Genomic DNA, 15,265 nt, shown 5'->3' with positions numbered 1-15,265 from the left:
GGGATACACACAACACAGGGAAGAACAAGAGAGAGCGAGCGAGCATGCTAGTTTCATTTCAACCTGCTGCCTTGCAGATGCAGCTCACGTCCCACCTATTCCCACGCCTTCCGAGGATTACCTCTGCTGAGAAAGAGGAACTAATTCGGTGTGAAGGACGGACGGACTCTTCTTGCGAGCGGGGTGCGAAAGCAACCGGCTGCAGAAAGCACTGCTTTCAAAAGACATGCCAAAGCGCGATTCAGGAGCATAAAGATATCGGGGAAGGTCGCCTAAATATAAAAAACAAACCATTTACGACGGTTAACTGTGTAATAGGTGTGTGGAACTCGCACATACAGCGACAAAGCGCAAGCCTTGCACGGGAATGGAAAGAAAAAAAAATCTGCAAGGCCACACCGCTAGAATTTATGCTGTTTTCTACCCACATGGTGAAATTGCCTTCTGATATTGGCAGTGGTGTAGGAAAAGGGGGCGGACCGCCTGCGCGAGCAGCTTCCCCCACCTGCTGCTGGCCCCGGCCTCAGTGTCCGACATCGCTTCCTGGTCGCGGGACCCGGAAGTGACGTCAAGCAGAGCTGAGGTCGACGCGAGCTGCAGATAGATGTTGCTCCCTGCCGGCGAAGAGTTCGAGAGGTTTGAGGGGAGGGGAGGGGAGGGGAGGGGAGGGGAGAGGAGAGGAGGGGGCACGGCAATGTCCAGCGATGCCCAACATGCTTGAGTATCTGATTGTAAAACCGCTTAGAAAACCTTGATAGGCGGTATATAAAAAATCCTAATAAACTTAAACTTAACACCTGTGCTCTGGGCGCCCGCTTACCTCGCTATGTGGGAGTGCCACTAGAATTCACTGGGCCCCACTAATCTTTGGATGGGAACCTAAATTTGATTCTGGCTTCAAGCGAAGACTGAGCTAGCCCTGTACCATTTGCTTGCCCCTGACTAAATTCAGTGATTCCGAAGTTAGGCAGATTTAACCTTCTGGATGTGCCCATCCGAAAAGTACACCACTAAGTGCCATCTAAGTCAGCACGGAATCCAGAATGAAATAAAGTTATGTCCTACCAAGGACTCCTGCTTCAAGTTGATTAGCTTGTGAATTGTCCTGAGCAGGGACTGTAGCTTGAATGTTTTAACTACAGTGCTACCTATGTCCAGCAGCCCAATATGAAATAGTATGATCTTAGAAATATGTGATTTTTTGTTTAAATGATTTTTATGTACTATCTGGATGTCTCTTGTTATTCAGTGTATTAAATTTGTAATCTACATAGAGCCGAGAGGTTTAATGGCCGAATATACAGTAAGTACTTCATTATATAATGCCCTTAGGGGGGATGTTATGGCCACTATAGGGGATATGAAAGATACCATGGAACATTTTCATAAGATGAGAGATTCATGATTGCACATGACTATCAAAAATTATTTTGTAGAATTAACTAGGGCTCAACCAGTGGCATAGTGAGGGGAGGGGGGGCAGTCTGCCCCAGGCACCGTCTTAGTGAGGGTGCTAACACCTCTCTGCCTCCCCATGCCATGCTTGCCACCCTCCCTTCCACACCCCGTTCCTCTTTAAAATCTTTGCCAGTGCGTGCAACTACTCTAGCCTGCTGGGTCCTGGGGCCAGGAAGTGATGTCAGAGGGAAAGCCAGTGTGAGCAGCACACTGGAGAAGCTGCTCTGCACCAGCAAATATTTTAAGGGATAAAGTGGTGGGAAAGGAGTGTGGCACGGAAGGAGCAGGGGATGGAGAGGAGGAGGGCGCGGAGGGTGCCACCACCGTGGGCACCTTCCACCCTCACTACACCACTGGGCTCAACCCTTGGAATAATTTGCATTACTATGCAATCTTAGTTGGAGAGGGGATACAGGGCTAAATACCAACCTACAGAGTACAAAAAGTACAAATTAGAAATATTAATTACAATCCAATGAAGCTCAGCAATTCTATTTTCTAATACAGACAGAATTGATCTGTCATTGCCAGTCCGACTAATCAGAATTGCGTGAGAGGAAAGAAAAAGGTAAAACGCAGATCCGAGGGATACAGGCTGGGGTTTCGGGGTTGAGTAAAAGGATGCAGGATTCTCACAGGGGGAGCGCGAGGTATGGAGAAATGGGTTGGGGGTGACTTTGGCTAGGATTCGGGAATAAGTTCAAGAGCGGGTCCCTCGCCTATAGAATTGAAATCCAGTTAACAATTAAGGATTTTCCTGATATGTCCTGATGCTGCTGCTGTCGCTGTCCTTTTGCGGGAAACCTCCCGCGTGGTCCAGTTCAGTTCTTCTGTGCTGGGCCCCACCCCCTATGAAACACCTTTCTCTTATAGTGTGGGAGAGACCAAGCAGAGAAAGACCAAATAGTCAGCGCAGGGACCCCCTGAAGAATGACAGCTTGTTACAGATTTGAGGGGAGTAGGGGTAACAGTGGAAGGAGAGCATTTTGTATGTGGGAGAGGTAAGGATGGCAGTGGAAGTTGCAGCACCATTTTGAGAAGAGCAGAGTTGAAAGGGGAAACTGATGCACTCTTTGAGAAGGGCCAGGGTAACAGTGGAAATAGTGCTGGATCTAAGGGTCTGCAGTAGAGAATGACACGTTGACAAAATTCATCACTGTTCCCGTCCCCGTGGATAACCGCGGGAAACCACCTTCATGTCAATTTTTAAGGAGAGAGGGAAGAATCAGAATATGAATGGCCACAACCACTGATCCTCAAGCTTTGCTTTGAAGAATGCTGGTGTAGAAGGACTGAGGTTGAAATAGACACTAGAAAATGACATGGGATCATTTCCCGCGGTTATCCGCGGGGACGGTAACGATGATGAATTTTGTCACCGTGTCATTCTCTAGTCTGCAGCCCTTCAGAGGAGGAATAAGGGCTGGATCTATGGGGATGTAGCCCTTCTGGGGAGTAGAAGTACTGGATCAGGTGGTATATAGCACTTTGGAAGATGATGACAGCTGGACCAGGGGGTATCTAGCCCTATGGATAATGCTGCATCTGGCAGTGGGGATGGGGGCTACACTTAGGTAGACAATGTTTGCTGGATCATTGTGGATCCAGTCCTTTAGTTTGAATTACATTGTGGCTCTCTCCTTCCAATCCTGCCTGTATGTACTCACTTCCAAACATCCTATGAGGCAGTATTCTTTCTCTGCAACAACCACACTGTCTAATAATGTATCTTTCCTTTCAAGGAGGTGGAGTTTTATCCATCTTATAACCACTCCCCCTTTGTCTACTTGGCACCGGCCATTACAGTTCCCCTTTCTCAGCAGCACTTACCTCAACTTAAAAACAAAAAACGAGGCTTCTCAGTGCTGTTTGAACCGCAGCTAATGCATTCCGTATGTTATAACACCCTGCAGTGGCCTATTTAGTCAGTTTCTCCCTACTGCCGCACTCAAAGGAAAAGAACAATGTGTCTGAGTGGGCAGGACACTTAGGGAAAAAAAGCATCAGTTTTTAAGGAAGTACTCTAAAGATGCAGAGGATCCGTGTTTTACCCATGCCCGTCAAGCCATAAAACAGGGACTATTTCTATTATACATTATTGCAAGTTCACATTTTGATGAAGAAAGAAAACATATAAATGGCATTTATTATTATTTTTATATATATATTACCTACATATTCAATGCAATGCAAAAGTTAAAATTGGAAATGAAAACGTTAACCTTCAACTTACTTACTCAGGCAGCCAAACACTAAAGAGGATTCCACTGACTGCCAAAAAAAAAGGGGGGGGGGTGTATTTGTATTTTCTCCTACACGTTCATTTAATCTAATAAAAATGCCGCTTCCATACGAAGAATGCAGACGTTACGCTATTATTAAAGCTACAGAGGAACAGTTTTGTGGCCGCTTTTCGCTCAGCAGAACTAAGCTCAGTCCACTGCTACTGTAAGCTATTTGACCCTGGGGCTGAAGAGAGGAGTGTAAGGAGAGAGGCTGTAGGACATTCCCCTTGTATTGTATGAAGAGAAAGCAGACAGTGGTGAGAAACAGAGAGAAAAAGCTCACTGTGCAACTGGGTACAGCAGGACGAGGCAGATAGGATTGGCTGTGAACTTAAGCCAGCCCGCTCGCCTCACCAGCGCCTGAGCACTCCTGCACGGCTGGAGCTAGAGAGCCACACACTTCAGCACTGCAGATCCTGCTGTGAACAACGCAGTGATTCACTTCTCCTGTGTGGGGGGAAAAAAAGAAGGAAGGAAAGAGCAGCCTTGGATTATATACATGTTTAACCGTCTTGGTGATCCTGCTCCTTGCAACCGCATACGGATGTCTTCGCAGCTCGTTCCTTAACGTGGGGGATCCTCTTGCATCTTGTTCCCTTCTGGTATAGTAACGACAGGAATAATCCCCTCAAGATAGTCTTGCTTGCTAACCTGTGAAGTGAAGGAGCAAGTTCGGATTTTGGTCACCTGCATTGGGACGAAAAGGAAGAGGCGAGAGAAAAGAGGAGGAGGAGAAAGAGGGAGGAAAAAGGAGGGGGGGAGAGACTGCAATATCATTTGTGAATCGCTCAGAGTGCTGCAGCAGATACAGATTGCTAACACATGCAGTGCAAATGCAGGTAGGCACACAAACTGCGGATATCGAACAAACTTGGAACTATGCATGTCTCAAGACTGGAAATGTATTTACAAATGATTATGCCGTTGGTGTATCTCAATATATATATTTTTTAATTTATTTGATTTTTTTTTTTCCTGATGACTGACATTGCAGAGAGTTATTTTTAAACAACTCTGGAAAAAGCTGACATTTTTAGGGATTTATTTTTTTTTTCTAAATTGGATTTTTTGGTGTGTTTTCCACTAACCTTGGGATGTTTCCTTTAGACCTGTAATTGAAAGGGTTCAAAGGACTGTAACTGGGATGTTGTTTTGGAATTTTTCCCCCATTGCCAAAAAAAAGTGGTTGCAAGACCAGCGATATTACAGGACAGCCGGTCTGACTGAAAGGATTCACAGAATCAGGCATGCAGGAGGGACAGTGATCACGGACATAAGCAGAGTGAGAATTGTAAGCATGGAATGTGTATAACTCGGCAGTGAAAGAGGTGACCTGGGACTCCCACTGCACAGCTTCTTCAGTTCTTGAATATGTTTCCTTTGAAACCTCTGACAGTGATTTACAGTTAATCAGAGAACAAAGAAGTATATAATATCTTGGCACTATTAACCTTAAAGTCCAAAGAAAACCCTGTCCAGCGAACTGTGAGTATTAACTACCAAAAGAAAGAAAAGAAAAAAGCGTGACAGCAACACTCGCCTGGTTATCAATTGCATGAATTGTAAAAGAATAACTTTTGGAGAAGAAAGAAGAGAGTTCTGCAGAATCAGTGTGTGATTTTTTTAATACAGAGCACTGCATATATATTTTATTTCCAATCTGGGGGGTTTGTGCGTGGAACTATCCCCCTACATTACAGAAAGAGCCAGGAGCATTATATCCACAGTAGCTGAACCTTGCTGCCAGGACTTGATAGGCGCAAGATGCGGACTCTCGGACTCAAATCCCTGCCACTGTTGCTCCTATTCCTGCTTGTGGCGCCGGCTCTGGTACCAGGCAAGCGTGTGCTGCGCTACAGGCTGGCGGAGGAAGGACCAGCAGACGTGCGTGTGGGTAACGTGGCTGCCGATCTGGATATCGTGGCAGGCTCTGGGGAGGTGACCTTCAGCTTGGAATCAGGTGGCGAGTACCTAAAGATTGACAACGTGACGGGGGAGCTGAGTACGGGGGAGCGGCGCGTGGACCGTGAGAAGCTGCCGCAATGCCAGATGATCTTTGATGAGAATGAGTGCTTCATCGACTTCGAGGTGTCGGTGATTGGGCCCTCACAGAGCTGGGTGGACCTGTTTGAGGGTCGTGTAATTGTGGCTGACGTAAATGACAATACGCCCGTTTTCCCTTCGCCCGTGCTTACCCTCACCGTGGAGGAAAACCGGCCGGTGGGAACCCTTTATCTGCTGCCTACTGCCACCGACCGCGACTTCGGACGCAATGGCATCGAGCGTTATGAGCTCCTACAAGAGGGTGGCCGTGCTCTCCCACCGCCTTCCTCCCCAGGTGAAGGCAAAAGGCGGCCCGATGAACGGAGTAGTGGTGGAGGGGGCGTCTTTGAGCTGCAGGTGGCTGACACATCTGAGGGTGAGAAGCAGCCACAATTGATTGTCAAGGGTGCGCTGGATCGTGAGCAGCGTGACTCATATGAACTGACCCTGCGTGTGCGTGATGGCGGTGACCCTCCGCGTTCCTCACAGTCCATCCTTCGCGTGCTCATCACAGATGTGAATGATAACAGCCCACGCTTTGAGCGTAGCGTTTATGAGGCAGACCTGGCAGAGAATAGTGCACCTGGCACACCTATCCTACAGGTGCGCGCCACTGATGCTGATGCGGGCGTCAACGGGCAGCTAGAGTATGTGTTTGGTGCTGCCACTGAGTCAGTGCGCCGCCTGCTTCGCCTCGACGAGACTACAGGCTGGCTCAGTGTTTTGCACCGCATCGACCGCGAGGAGGTGGCACAGCTCCGCTTCACAGTAGCAGCACGTGACCGTGGCCAGCCCCCACGCTCTGACAAGGCCACAGTGGTACTGAACGTACGTGATGAGAATGACAATGTGCCTGTTGTTGACATCCGCAAGATTGGCCGTATCCCAGTCAAGGACGGAGTGGCGCATGTGGCTGAAGATGTGCTCGTTGACACGCCTGTAGCATTGGTACAGGTGTCTGATCGTGACCAGGGCGAGAATGGTGCTGTGACTTGCACGGTGGTTGGTGATGTGCCCTTTCAGCTCAAGCCAGCCAGTGATGGTGAGGGTGAGCAGAATAAGCGCAAGTACTTCCTTCACACTTCAGCACCTCTCGACTATGAGAGTGTGCGTGAGTACCATGTCGTTATTGTGGCTGTGGACTCGGGCAGCCCTAGCCTGTCCAGCAACAACTCTCTGCTTGTAAAGGTGGGAGACACTAATGACAATCCACCTCTCTTCAGCCAGAATGTGCTTGAGGTAGCCTTTCCTGAGAATAACCTTCCTGGTGAGCGTGTGGCTACCGTGCAAGCCACAGATGCCGATGGTGGCAAGAACTCTGAGTTGGCCTACTCTCTGGATCCGGCCGTGGCTGGCGTCTTTGCCATTGACCCAGACTCAGGCGACATCACCGTCAACAGTGTGCTGGACAGGGAGCAGATGGACCACTATGAATTTAGGGTGACTGCCAAAGACAAGGGTGTCCCTGTTCTACAGGGCACGGCTACTGTGGTAGTGCAGGTGGCTGATCGCAATGACAACGAGCCCAAGTTCATGCAGGACATTTTCACTTTTTATGTTAAGGAGAACCTTCAGCCTAATAGCCCCGTGGGTATGGTCACAGTCATGGACGCTGATAAGGGGCGCAACGCTGAGATGAGCCTCTCTATTGAGGATAGCACCATTTTCTCCATCGAGAATGACACCGGTACCATCTATTCTACCGTATCTTTTGACAGGGAGCACCAAACCAGTTACACTTTCAGAGTGAAAGCAGTGGATGGAGGAGAGCCTCCTCGATCAGCCACAGCCACTGTATCTCTCTTTGTGATGGATGAAAATGACAATGCCCCTACTGTGTACTACCCCAGCAACCGCTCCCACGCTGTCCTCCTTCCTTCTAGCAATTTGCGCACTGTGGTGGCCACGATAAATGCCACTGATAACGATACGGGTGTCAATGCAGACCTGAACTATAGCATTGTTGGTGGCAATCCATTCAAACTGTTTGAAATTGACACCACCAGTGGCGTGGTTTCCTTGGTGGGCAAGCTGGCCCAAAAGCACTATGGCTTGCATCGGCTGGTAGTACAGGTGAATGATAGTGGCCAACCCCCGCAGTCCACCATCACTCTGGTACACGTCTTCGTCAATGAAAGCGTGTCTAATGCCACGGTGGTGGAATCTCAAATAGCAAAAAGTTTGCACACCCCTTTGACACAAGATATTGCTGGGGATCCCAGTTATGAACTGAGCAAGCAGAGACTTAGCATTGTCATTGGCGTGGTGGCTGGCATCGTGGCAGTCATCTTGATCATCTTAATCGTGGTCATGGCACGATATTGCAGGTCAAAGAACAAGAACGGATATGAAGCTGGTAAAAAGGATCATGAGGACTTTTTTACCCCCCAACAGCATGACAAATCTAAAAAACCGAAAAAAGACAAGAAAAATAAGAAATCTAAACAGCCTCTCTACAGTAGCATTGTTACAGTAGAGGCATCCAAACCAAATGGACAGAGATATGACAGTGTCAATGAGAAGCTGACCGACAGCCCCACCATGGGACGATATCGCTCTGTCAATGGTGGGCCGGGAAGCCCTGACCTTGCAAGGCATTACAAATCCAGCTCCCCTCTTCCTACTGTTCAGCTTCACCCTCAGTCCCCAACCGCTGGGAAAAAACATCAGGCTGTACAAGAACTTCCACCAGCCAATACTTTTGTGGGAGCAGGAGACAACATTTCAATTGGATCAGATCACTGTTCAGAATATAGCTGTCAAACCAATAACAAGTACAGCAAACAGGTAAGATGCCTTGAAAAAAGTTAGTATAATCTTGGATACAAAGACTGCATGTGCTGGACTGGGGCAGCTGACCTTAACGGTAAACTGAAATCCTTAAAGTGTCATTTATTAAGCAGAGTTTGCTTGCCATGTGAAAAAAACATTATGTAGCAAAAAAAACAACAACATTGCTATACGTATTGATTGGGAATGATGGGGTTTGTGATAACACCAGCTATCACCTTAATACAAAGCTATCTTTGATTTTACTAGTAGGACCTTTTTTTAAAAAAATATGCCTTGCCCATTAAGGGATTGCATATTGAAAGAGAGGATTTCAGGTAGTTTTGTTCATGTTTGTAAAGTAGGGTAGAACAGGACTGTGTAGTTAAGCATGCTTTAAAACATTTTCAGTGATTTCAGCATTATGTAGTTAAACCTGCTGATTTGAATAAATGTAGTGTCCAGCCAAGTCTGTTTCAGAAAGAAAAAATATTAATAATGATAATAAAAATTAGCTTCTATTTAAGTGATACTTAGCAGACTACTCACATCACTAAAATGTGAATTTTCCCATGGGCAGACTGGTTTGCTGCTTACCGGAATCAACTGCAATCTTGAGGGGGGTGGGAGGGGGAATGGACTGAATTGCACATGCCAGTCATTCTTCCAGCTGTATTGCAAATACGTTTTGTTTACTGAGATGGCATTTTCACATTTAACATGTATTTCCTGTTCAGGATCACTAGATACCTTAGTTTCTCTTTAAATTGTGGAAAGATTGCCCAAGGTGGGGTCATAAACGCTTTGCTGCTTTTGCAAATCCAGCACATCAGCAAATGATTTCATAAGCATATGGCTGATATTACCTTTCTAGATGATATTCTAGTGATTATTGTTCATACATATGACTTTCTGCTTCAATAGATGTCTCTCAAATGCAGCAAAAGCTGAATCTGAAGCACAAATTAAAATCTGTCGGGAAAAAAAAAACCCAGTAGGCTTTGTTTTTATGGTAGGCTGACTTTCTTTGCTGCTGGGAAGAGACTAGAGGACCCAGAAGTACTTATACTGAATGCAGCCTTGGAAAATGCTTTACAAAATAATGTTTATGGTTTCCTGTAGCACTACTTAAGTGATTAGAATATGTCACCAGAAAAAAAAATATTTTACTAAGGTAATAATAGTTTATAAGATTGCCCCAGGGAAGGAAGTAAATTCATTGCACTTTTTCTTAAGCGGCAACCTGAGTAGAGAGTCTGGATGAAACAGTGTCTGGTATCTCAGCTATTAATGCTCCTCGCTTGGTTTCCCCTATTTGAGGTTTAACTTATTGGAATGCTTTCTGCCTGGCGTTCTGATGTTTTACCACAAATCACACTGTTGATTTTAACCACAAAGCTGCTGCTACTCAAAGTAATTATCTTTATTAGTAATATGGTTTGAATTTCTAAATATTAATGGCCTAGAAGAAAGCTCCCTTAACTATGTAAATAGATATGCATTAAGACCAGTAGAAATTTATCCAAAGACATTTCTAATGAATGAGAAATACTCCTAAATAGAGATTTCATACAGAATTGTTTCATTCTATTAGAATTGCAATAGCATACTTATATTAAATGTGACTAATCTTATGACATAATAGAATGCATTTTTTTAGCATGTTGATGTCAGAGGGTAAACCATATCTTAACTGGTGTCTTTGAGTATTCATTTACTTACTGGCCAGTATCAACATTTTTACACTTGTGAGCATTTAAACTATTTTCCATCTTGTTTAAAAAAAATCAAGGTGGCCTCTTTAGTAAATGTATTCTAAATGTGAGGCTGTAATTATATTGTAATGTCTTGATCATTTTTGTCTGCTAGACAAAAGCTGGTGAAGAGATGGACTCTCAGGGTTAGAAAAAGTGTATTGGGAAAAACTTTAGAGCCTGTTTTGTTTGGCATGTTGGCAGTTGCCTTTGTTGGGAAGTTCAAACGACTGGTACATAGACAACTGTGGGAGTGTTTGACCTGCAGTACGAGTTGAAGTTGATAACATATACCATTAGTGTAATTAGAATAGGTAATAGATACATCATATCATTGTGCAAAGAGGTGGACTTCATTTACAACCCAGTTTAGTATAGTCCACTGTAGACAAAAACAGTTTTGTTTTGTTTTAACATTAATTCATATGCCGGTCTTCTGAGTGAATTCAAAGCCGTGCCTTGCGGCAACAATCTCTATGGGCTTCGGGGACGTTAGCCCAGCACAGCCGCTAGTGCAGCTAGTTTACCAGTAATGCCGTTAGTTTACCAGTAATGCATGTTTTACTTTTTTGTTTTATTTATTTATTTATTTATTTTTAAACCTAATGACTCCTCCCCTTCAGTTTTAATGAAATTATTTTAATGTGTCAGTATTAGTAGGATCACGCGAGTGTCAGGTTTCTGCAACACATTCTAATCTTTTTCAAATTGCTATATACAAGTTTATTGTGGTTCTCTCCTATTTATATAAACTTTTTATTCCATTGACAGCAGTTCCATGCTCATCTTTACTCCCATTAAGGTTTTGGGGATTCATCAAGGTGCACTGTGTGCTGGGATAGTAAATGCTCTCTTAGTTTAATCTTGTAAGTGAGAATTTTTAACAGATGTGAACCGCCTAGAACTCCCTGGGTATGGCGGTATACAAAAATAAAGTTATTATTATTATTATTAAAGCAGACTAACTAATGTGGTGCAGAAGTGGTCGTGTAAGTAAGTGTGATGCTGCTTTTATGCTCTCTCAGCTGTAGTCCTCAGTAACAGAATACATCTAAAAAGGTTTCTATAGCTGCCTCGCTGAATGCTTTAGGCTTTTTGCCTGCCTTGGTTTGTATAGAAAACTGGTGGATGAGATTTGAAGGTTCCCATCTGTTTTAGGGGAAACAGAAAGTTCTGCTTCAGCAGGAATTAAGATATCCCTTATGTAGGGATCTAAGAACTGCTTGAGATGAATGATTGGTTGACTGATTAATTCTGTATGAATTCTGCATGAATTAGTCTTGTGATGTTGCTGTTTTGCAAACGCGTCGTTTAGGTTAAAAAAAAAAAAAAAGTTACCACATAAGTGTGGTGACATACATCCCCCACACATCAGTTTCACAGATTTTCCCACCGCACAGCTAGTGCAATTTACAGAATGTTATGCGTCTGTTTCATGTGTTTCTCATTAAAGAAAACAAATACATTAAAGAACCGCATGGAGAGAAGTGTCATTCTGAGTGCTTGGAGACAAGGCTGAAGATTAATTTGTGTGCACGCGATTAGCTGTGTAGATGCTGCATAGCTGTGTAAGATGGCAAGCTCTCATTCACGAAGCATAAGATGCTCTTTCCAATTACTGGTTAGAAGACTGTTTGGGGGGGGATGTATAAGTTGGTATCTATGACGTAAAATATGGAGGTTAGTTTCCAAATGGCAGTCAGTGATTGATTCCTCTAATTTATTACTTGCTGTATTCTATTTGGATCCGTTTCTAAAGGCATACTACTTCATGGTCCGGAAAGCACCTTTTTTTTATAGAGAGACCTGCTTTAATTGGATATATTGCATGCATGTTGCCTTTTAAAACAGTTAAAAGAAGTGGAAAGAAGCACATTTAGACAGTTTGGCATGCACCAGCTTGCATCTTGCTGAGCTTAGGCTGCTTGTCCTGGGGGAATTTTGCATAAACATTTTACTACTACTAATCATTTCTGTAACACCACTAGACATATGCAGCACTATGCACAAACACGTAAGACACAGTCCCTGCTCAACATGGCTTATGATCTATTTAAGAAAGACAAAACAGGCCAAATAAGTGATTAGGGAGGTACATTTATTGTGGCTTATGATCTATTTAAGAAAGACAAAACAGGCCAAATAAGTGATTAGGGAGGTACATTTATTATGTGAGTGATTATAGCAAGGTCATTGAGCGAGCCCATAAGGCAGGGGTGTCAAAGTCCCTCCTCGAGGGCAGCAATCCAGTCGGTTTTTCAGGACTTCCCCAATGAATATGCATGAGATCTTTTAGCATACAATGAAAGCAGTGCATGCAAATAGCTCTCACGCATATTCATTGGGGAAATCCTGAAAACCCGACTGGATTGCGGCCCTCGAAGAGGGACTTTGACACCCCTGCCATAAAGCATTAAGGGGTCTTTTTACTAAGGCACGCTAATGCGTGCTGTGTCTACAGGATATAATGGATGCATTAGCACGCGTTAGCATTTAGCGCGTGCTCCTTTTTAGTACACGCTAAGATGCACTAGCATGCCTAAGAGTTAAATGCATCATCAAAAAGATGGGCTTGACCGTGCTAAAAAGTATGCATTTATTTTTCTATGATTAACGCTGCTCCGTAAGTCAAGTTCTTACTTTTTTGAAGTTGGCTACCTTTTGTCAAAATAACACAGACTATTCCCTGACTTTTGAAAATTTAACTTTCTGTTTTGTTTCAAAAATTCTACTTATTTACAGACAATAATATATATATATATTATTTTTTTTTTGGTGGTGGGGGGGATGAGGGGGAGAATGTTTCTTGGTATTTTATACTAGTGCAGCTAAGATCTCCCCACCTCTTTCTCTCTCTCTCTCCCTCCTTCCTTGCTCTAGGTTTCACCCACGCTCTTTATCTCCCTTCCTCCAGGCCAGGAGCTACAACTGGTCATTCAGGTTTACAGGATATCCACAGTGACTATACACGAGAGAGCAGATACATATTTGTTCATGTCATTCTCACCTTTCAGCTGATATAATTCCACTCTGTTGCCTGCTTACCTTTTTACCTCCAAAAACAAAACCTGACCTAATAGTAATAAGAAGGCTTTGAAGAGTGATCAAAAAATATTTCTATAAAAATACTCAGAGATATGAAACTCTGAAGGAAGGCTTGAAAACCTCCCTTGGGTAAAGAGTTTACCTTCCAGTCATTGTTTTTCCATAAAAAAATTTTGATCACACTCTGGAAAGGCTAAGGATTGTTGTACGATTCAGAGATTCAAAGTCCAATGATTACTTCCTATTATAAATACCATGCAAACGTCACTGCACAATTAAAGCTTGAAAAGTTGACTTAGCTGTTAAGCAGGATTGAGGGAGTCCCAACGTGGCCCCGTTTCGATCCCTGCTTCAGGGGACCTGAGTTGTGCTTGTTTAGACAGGCTCCTGGATAGAACTAGTGCTATTATGGTGTAACTTCGTGACTTGCAACGTGGCCGGAGGGGTTGAAAAGTCACTTCTTAAAACCGCCTGGTGGTTTGAATTTTAAGAAGTGACTTTTCAACCCCTCCAGCCACGTTGCAAGTCACGAAGTTACACCATACTAGCACTAGTTCTATCCAGGAGCCTGTCTGAACAAGCACAACTCGGGTCCCCTGAAGCAGGGATCGAAACGGGGCCACGTTGGGACTCCCTCAATCCTGCTTAACAGCTAAGTCAACTTTTCAAGCTTTAATTGTGCAGTGACGTTTGCATGGTATTTATAATAGGAAGTAATCACTGGACTTTGAATCTCTAAATCGTACAACAATCCTTAGCCTTTCCAGAGTGTGATCAAAAATTTTTTTATGGAAAAACAATGACTGGAAGGTAAACTCTTTACCCAAGGGAGGTTTTCAAGCCTTCCTTCAGAGTTTCATATCTCTGAGTATTTTTATAGAAATATTTTTTGATCACTCTTCAAAGCCTTCTTATTACTATTAGGTCAGTTTTTTGTTTTTGGATATTCTTGAGCTCTTTCTGACCTTGAGTCTACAAATCAGTGTCCCTGAACAGATTTCAGTAAATTTCACCTTTTTACCTCAGCAGGTTACGCTGCTTCTACCTCTTACCCTGGCAGCACCAGGCTGCTTTGGTTTGCCTCTTACCTTGCAACTGCTGCTTCTCTTCTGCTGTTGGTCATTGCTGCTCCCTTGGTCTCTGTGCAGAATTCTACAGGAGAGTTTAACGTTCTGCACAGGAGGGTCATTTTCTGTAAATTCTATTTTGTCAAATTCCACCTGGAGCAGTAGTTTTCAGTCACTAATATAGCCCCTTCCAGTTTGGGCATAGTGGTTCATCTCCCTGTCGCTATTCATGACTGGGGAAGGTAGGAGCAAGATACAGGCACGGGAAGCTAGCTTGGGGTGTAAGTAGCAATGACCGATGTGAGCATGGTGAGGATCTTTAGTTAGCACGTGGCTTTTCTAAAATTGTTCTATATGGCCTGTTTTCCATGTTGGAGAGACATTACACAGGAGGAAATAAACTTTAAATACAGTGACTGGTCCTCTGCTTTATAAAAGGTATGTATGTATGTAAGCAAGTGTGTATAAAACTACAAAGGGATTTTAGATGATCTCCCCCAAAAATAACTGAATTTGCTCAGGGCAGCAATACTGTGTGCATATCTGAACAAAATGAATATGTCGGTGCATATATGACGTGCTGGAATGTTATTCTTTGGATAAAATGCAGTGTAAGCATTACTAAAACTGCTTGTGCTTAAAACTTTTGGGATGCTGATAATTATGTGCAGAACAACATTCGAGCACATATGCAGATACGAGCTCCCCTCCCCCCCTCCGTTTTATTCTGCTGTGACCAGAGCACCAAACTGTTGCGTCCTATTCTCTCTTAAAATTTGTGGTTACTGTTATGCTCTTAGCAAAAAGTAGAAACTAGCATTGTATCCTCTCAGACCAAAATGCA

At 43.9% G+C, this 15,265-nt stretch overlaps 1 protein-coding gene across 20 annotated transcripts in view; it reads left to right on the top strand.

The window, feature by feature from the left end:
* Positions 1 to 534: 534 nt before the first annotated feature.
* PCDH7 (protocadherin 7) overlaps positions 535 to 15,265 on the top strand; it is a 922,726-nt gene continuing 907,995 nt past the window's right edge. For 18 of the 20 annotated variants that reach the window (XM_033947780.1, XM_033947772.1, XM_033947820.1 and 15 more), the window contains exon 1: positions 3,818 to 8,573. In XM_033947780.1, the coding sequence (XP_033803671.1) occupies positions 5,508 to 8,573 (3,066 nt within the window). In that variant the 5' untranslated portion in view covers positions 3,818 to 5,507. Of the gene's footprint in view, positions 637 to 3,817; positions 8,574 to 15,265 lie in introns of those variants that run through there. The other 2 variants (XR_004539803.1, XR_004539804.1) reach the window with 1 other exon arrangement.

This window comes from Geotrypetes seraphini, chromosome 1, assembly GCF_902459505.1.
Source record: "Geotrypetes seraphini chromosome 1, aGeoSer1.1, whole genome shotgun sequence".
NCBI lineage: Eukaryota > Metazoa > Chordata > Amphibia > Gymnophiona > Dermophiidae > Geotrypetes > Geotrypetes seraphini.
This window is presented reverse-complemented; position numbering and strand designations above follow the sequence as displayed.